The 5,773-nt window shown below is 43.2% G+C and overlaps 1 protein-coding gene across 1 annotated transcript in view; it reads left to right on the top strand.

Annotated features, from left to right (window-relative positions):
• LOC103736118 (ankyrin-3-like) overlaps positions 1–5,773 on the top strand; it is a gene marked incomplete at its 3' end in the record, with an annotated part of 74,567 nt that overhangs the window by 65,203 nt on the left and 3,591 nt on the right. Inside the window, exon 15 of the mRNA XM_017798829.1 lies at positions 2,787–2,984. Coding sequence (XP_017654318.1) covers positions 2,787–2,984 — 198 coding nt within the window. The remainder of the gene's footprint in view (positions 1–2,786; positions 2,985–5,773) is intronic.

Raw genomic sequence — 5,773 nt, 5'->3', positions numbered from 1 at the left:
ATAAATATTTTTAAAATATATAGAAATTGCTTTAATGTGGGAAAGTAAAGATTTAAGATTATTCTGTAACCGACTCCCCCTGCTTTATTTATTAAATCAATGCATCTCCCTCCTTAAGTACAGAAAGTGAGAGTCTTTTACTTTCCTGAAAATAGAGCTTAGAAACTTAAGAGATTTAGTGTTAGTCTCAAGATAAATTCTTTGCCTCTTATTGAAATTATTTCTTGAGACTTTCTGTGGTGAGCTTTCCTATCTAACATCTTAGCAATGTCCATGGGAGTCCTTTACCTCCTTACTTCATAATGTGCTTTGTATGTCAGGTAAGGAGCCCAGGATGAATGTCTGAGGACTATTACAGATCCTGTGTAGACCCGGCATACATCTAGAGATCCTGTAACTTCTTGTGACAAGTGTTTCTTGGATCCTAGGATTTGTGGGATGGCTTAGAAAAGACCATGCTTAATCATGTCTGAAGGATTAGAACAGACCACATAGTCATGTCTGAAGGATACCAACCTGCCATACAGTGGTTGACACTTGAAAAGAAGCTAGTTAAGGGTCTTTTCCTCCTTTTATTATTGTTGTTGTTTATTCTTGAGATAGGGCCTTACTGTGGAGCCCAGGACGGCCTCACGTTTTACTGCAGTCCTTTGCTTCAGCCTCCCAAATCCTGCGATGACAGGCAGGCAGCACCACCATGTCTGAAGGATACCAACCTGCCATACAGTGGTTGACACTTGAAAAGAAGCTAGTTAAGGGTCTTTTCCTCCTTTTATTATTGTTGTTGTTTATTCTTGAGATAGGGCCTTACTGTGGAGCCCAGGATGGCCTCACGTTTTACTGCAGTCCTTTGCTTCAGCCTCCCAAATCCTGGGATGACAGGCAGGCAGCACCATGCCCCGCTCAGCTCAAAAGATTCTGTCAGTGCGAAAGCAAAGGGACATAAGATGCCGATAAAAAGCTGCCTGGAGACCTCACTAGCCTTTGCCACTACAGTGCTGGTGTCAGACACGTTGACTAATCCTGGTTCAGGGCTGCTCTGTGAGTTTTCCCTTTTGTGGAAGGTGGAAAACTGTCTCCTCCCAACTGTCATTCAGGGTGGCCTTGGCTTAGTCAGGTTCTGTGTTGCTTGGGGAGGCATGGGTCTCTCAAGGGTGTGTCTGAGCATTTGCTCAGAGGGCCAAATGCTTCCCAGGGCAGCTGGGATTTCCAGATGGCGATAGGTCAAGACTAAAAATAGGGATATAAAACCTCCTTTGCCCTGGCACGGCCAGCCGGAGGGGTCAGACATTCCCACTCTCCACTCCATTTGCTATGGTCGGGTTCACGTTTAGAGCGCAGTGTGATTCTGCATTTCTCATAAATGGCTGTGGACCAGGACAATGTCTCAGAAAGCACTCTCTCAGGTCAGACACTCAGAAGTCTCCTTGAAGCTCAGCTAATTAACAGTTTATCCAGGAAACTGTCTCCAGCTGAGCATCAAGGAGTCGGGCAAGGGAAAGATGGCCAAGTGTTCTGAGAGGTTTGGTGTGCCTAATTCCTCTCTCCATTTGTCAACACCTGCCCATTACTGTGACATGCTGGAAGTATGAAGTCACATATTCCAGGAGTGTGTGCCCTCAACAGCCTTATACTGTAATAAGAGGAGTCAAATCTGTAAGTCAAAGAGTGTCACTAAATGCCCAATACTGCAGTTAGAGTCCCTACAGGGCAGGAGCTGGGTGTTGAGGTTTTGGAGATGGAAAGAGGATGCAGACTTCATGGAGGGTGTGGCCCTTGAGTTAAATTCTCAACGGCTACACCCTGGCTGTGGGACAGCAGCCGGTAGAGTAAGGTAAACTCAAGACTGTTCTGTCTGGACAGCTGCAAAGTGATCAGTCTGGCTGATGAGGCCAGACAGGCCAACAGCCTCGATGAAAATAAACAGGCTCCTGAGAAGATTCATGAGTGCAGCTTTGCAGGAGCTACACAGTGTCTTCGTTTGGGGAGATGCCCTAACATCACACTGATAAGGGACATTTACTTCTTAAAGTTCTAGAGATTAGGAAGGCCACGGCTGAGGGGCTCCTTTTGGCAAGAGTCTCCTTTCTCATCCCATGGTGGGAAATGGAAGGACATGGAGTGGGGAACTAAACTCACTTCATCATAAATCCATTCCATCCATAGACTACTCCCTGCATGATCCACTTCCTTTCTAGCCTATTCCCTCCATAACCTGCTCCCTCTGTAACCCACTCTTGCCATCTCAGCATTGACCCATCTGTGGAGAAAAGCCCTCCTGTACCCTAACCACCTCTTATAGGTCCCACTTTCCAACTCTGTCATATTTGGGGAGTTTCTGTAAGTTTCTAACACATGAAGTTTGGAAGGACACATTACAAGCCATAACAGATAGCCACTAAACCAAGTTGAAGAACGGGATTCTGATGGGTCTGAATAGTCCCCAGGATAATTAATGGCTTGTAAAGCAATATTTATTGAGCACCTATCACAACAATCAATAGAAGGAAAATCTGTATTCCTTTTCAGAAACCAACAGTATGCCAATCGCTTAGATTAAATTACTTATATCAAATTGTGTTTTCCTACTCAAAACTGCAGGAGGCACTGCAATAAATAACACCATTTGGTTTAACACCATCTTTTTTTTTTTCACTTTATCGTGGTTTTTCAAATAGTCAAAAAAAAAAAAAACCCACTTGTAAGAGAAGTGTGCTGTTTGAAAATGGGCTGGACACATTTTTGTCTCAGTATGGGGCATATGACTGAGTGTTTCCTGTTGACAGAATGGTTACACACCGCTGCACATCACTGCCAAGAAGAACCAGATGGACATTGCGACAACTCTGTTAGAATATGGTGCTGATGCCAACGCGGTTACCCGGCAAGGGATTGCTTCCGTTCATCTCGCAGCTCAGGAAGGACACGTGGACATGGTGTCGCTGCTCCTCAGTAGAAACGCAAATGTGAACCTGAGCAATAAGGTACCCTTCCTGTTCTACAACACACAAGACGCAGCAGAACTTCAGGGCTCGGAGAAGTCTCTAAAAATTTATGACAACTCTGGTTTTTTTCACAAGACCTGTGAGACGGCTCCATGGTAGGGTGCTTGCTGCTGGTTCTGATGACCTGAGCTTGATCCCTAGAAGGGAGGAGAGAACCAACTCCTACAAGTTGAATCAGCTTCTGCCATGGCACACATTGCCCACCAAACCCCCACAAAATAAATAACTAAATAAATAAATGCAATTGAACATGTATAAGATTGAACAAAGATGTTTACTGAAAAGTTACTTGTTATAGTAAAAACTCTGATAAGCAAGTGATAAGTAGTTCAATATTACATCTGAATTTATAGCTGTTTGGCTTTATGAAGTGAGGTCCGCAGAGTTTTTGTGGTAGCATGAAGGATTTTGTTAATTCAGAAAGCAATACTGTTACTTTATCAGAAAATAGTGAGAACATGCAGGTTGTAGCTTGTGGCTTTATTGCAAAGACGTTGTTTGTACCGTGCTCCTGGCTGGTCCCAGTTTCAAATCTGCAGTTCCCAGGAGAAATTGGAAACATTGCCTTTTTAAGGTTTATTTTATTTTTAATTATGTTTGTATGTGTGCCCAGAGGGACACACATGAGCACAAGTGCTCACCAACGTCAGAGGTGTCCCATGTCCCTGGAGCTGGAGTTATAGGTGCCTGTGAGCTGCCTGATGTGGGTGCTGGGATGGAACTCAGGTTCTCTGCAGGAGCAGAAAGTGCCTTTAACTGCTGAGCCGCCCTCCGTCCCTGACATAGCTGTTTTTAGAAAGTTCAGTTTAAAAGAATAGAAATTTAGAGTGACTATTTCAGTACGTGGGTGGAGAAAGTTGCTGTTAGCTTACAGGTCTAGCTTTGTATATGAGCCTGAAATTTGTGAAACTGTTCCTGAATTCTTCATATACCCTCATCAAATACCCCACCTTCATCCTTGCTGTCCCTCGTGAAGAAAAATGAAAATGTCTTTCACGGTAAGCCAGAAACATGTTGGTTATGTTACTGGCCCTAGATGCACATGACAACAAAGTCAGCTTTGCACAGTTGCTTCTTAAGGTCTGCCGCGTGCGTTCCCTCATCAAATACCCCACCTTCATCCTTGCTGTCCCTCGTGAAGAAAAATGGAAATGTCTTTCACGGTAAGCCAGAAACACGTTGGTTATGTTCCTGGCCCTAGATGCACATGACAACAAAGTCAGCTTTGCACAGTTGCTTCTTGAGGTCTGCCGCGTGCGTCGGACAGTTGCTTCTAAGTCGTTGGAGAATAAGAAATGTGAAAAATGGGCCCCAGATTGCTGGGCGTCCACACTCCCTGGAATCAGCTTCTCTTCTACCTGTGGAGTGAGGGCCTAGGCTTGTTGTCTCTCAGACTCTGGAGCAGAGACTCAAAACAGCACTAGTTTTACAGTCACTAATAGCAAGTAGCATAAATCATTCAGCATACATGACCAGAGTTTGAATCACAGAGGATGTGAAGCCTCAGTCTGACTTCCTAGTTAAGTCATGAGGGAAAACAGTAAAGTCTCAGAGCCTGTGCACCGTTCTCTGGCAAGCAAATAGAATATTTTCTTCTCAAAGATACCATCAGGGTTAGCTGAAAGAATTTTCCACACTTTTTAAAGCTGTAAATATTTATTATAATTGTCTTAATTTGGAAGTTTGTACAGTTTTGAAAATAGATTCACCTGTGCTAATTTGCATTTTCTAGAGTTATAATTTTTAAAAATATTTTATTATTTTTTATTTTATTTTATGTGTATGAGTGTTATGCCTGCATGTAGGTAAGTGCACCCATGTCATGCAATGCCCGTGGAGGACAGAAGAGGCTGTCAGATCCCCTGGAACCGGAGTTACAGACAGTTGTTAGCTGCCATGTGGATGCTGGGATTCGAACCCAGCTCTTCTGCAAGAACAGCCAGTGTTCTTAACCACCGAACCATCTCTCCTTCCCCTAGAGTTATAATTTAACAAATTCCGTAAGGAAAAAATATCCTAGAAAATAAAGAAGGCTTTTGGTGTATTGAAACCCTTTGGGGCATTTGTTTGTTGAGCAAACACAGGCTTTTATATTTTTCCAGCGCGATAATTTGATTGTTTTCCTTTCTGAAACCTTCTCTTTAGGAAGGCCCGTCTCATTATAGTGGAAGTCACAAAGGAAATTTCAGTCAAAGAGGATTTGAGTCTTCAGGGTTTTTTGTTTTGTTTTCTTTTTTTTTAATGTGTATGAGTGTATTGCCTGCATGTGTGTAAGTGTACCCATGACATGCAGTGCCTGGGGAGGTCAGAAGAAGGCATCAGATCCCCAGAATTGGAGTTAAGGATGGTTGTTAGCTGCCATGTGAATGATGGGAACCCATGTCCTCTGCACAAGCCGTTGTTCTTAACTGCTAAGCCATCTCTCCAGCCCCGAGTCTTTAGTTTTGTAAGGTTCACAGTCCACATACCAATTTATACACCAGCCTTAAAATTGTGTACTGTAAAATTCAACTGATCTTACTAGGTGTAGTGGCACACACTTTTGATCCCAGAACTCAGGAGGTAGAGGCAGGCAGATCTCTAAGTTCAAGACCAACCTGTTCTACATAATGAGTTTCAGGTCATCCAGGGCTACATAGTGAGTCCCTGTCTTTAAAAAATAATAAACAAATTCAGCTAGTCTTCATGGCAAAGACTTTATCTTTTTCAGTTGAAGTGCATAGATCATATTTCCAGTTGTGAACCAGAATATCGTGTTTTATTTAGTA

This window comes from Nannospalax galili, unplaced genomic scaffold, assembly GCF_000622305.1.
Source record: "Nannospalax galili isolate Female #2095 unplaced genomic scaffold, S.galili_v1.0 scaffold358, whole genome shotgun sequence".
In the NCBI taxonomy this organism is placed as follows: domain Eukaryota; kingdom Metazoa; phylum Chordata; class Mammalia; order Rodentia; family Spalacidae; genus Nannospalax; species Nannospalax galili.
Note: the sequence above shows the minus strand (reverse complement) of the source record. Positions and strands in the feature narration are given on the sequence as shown.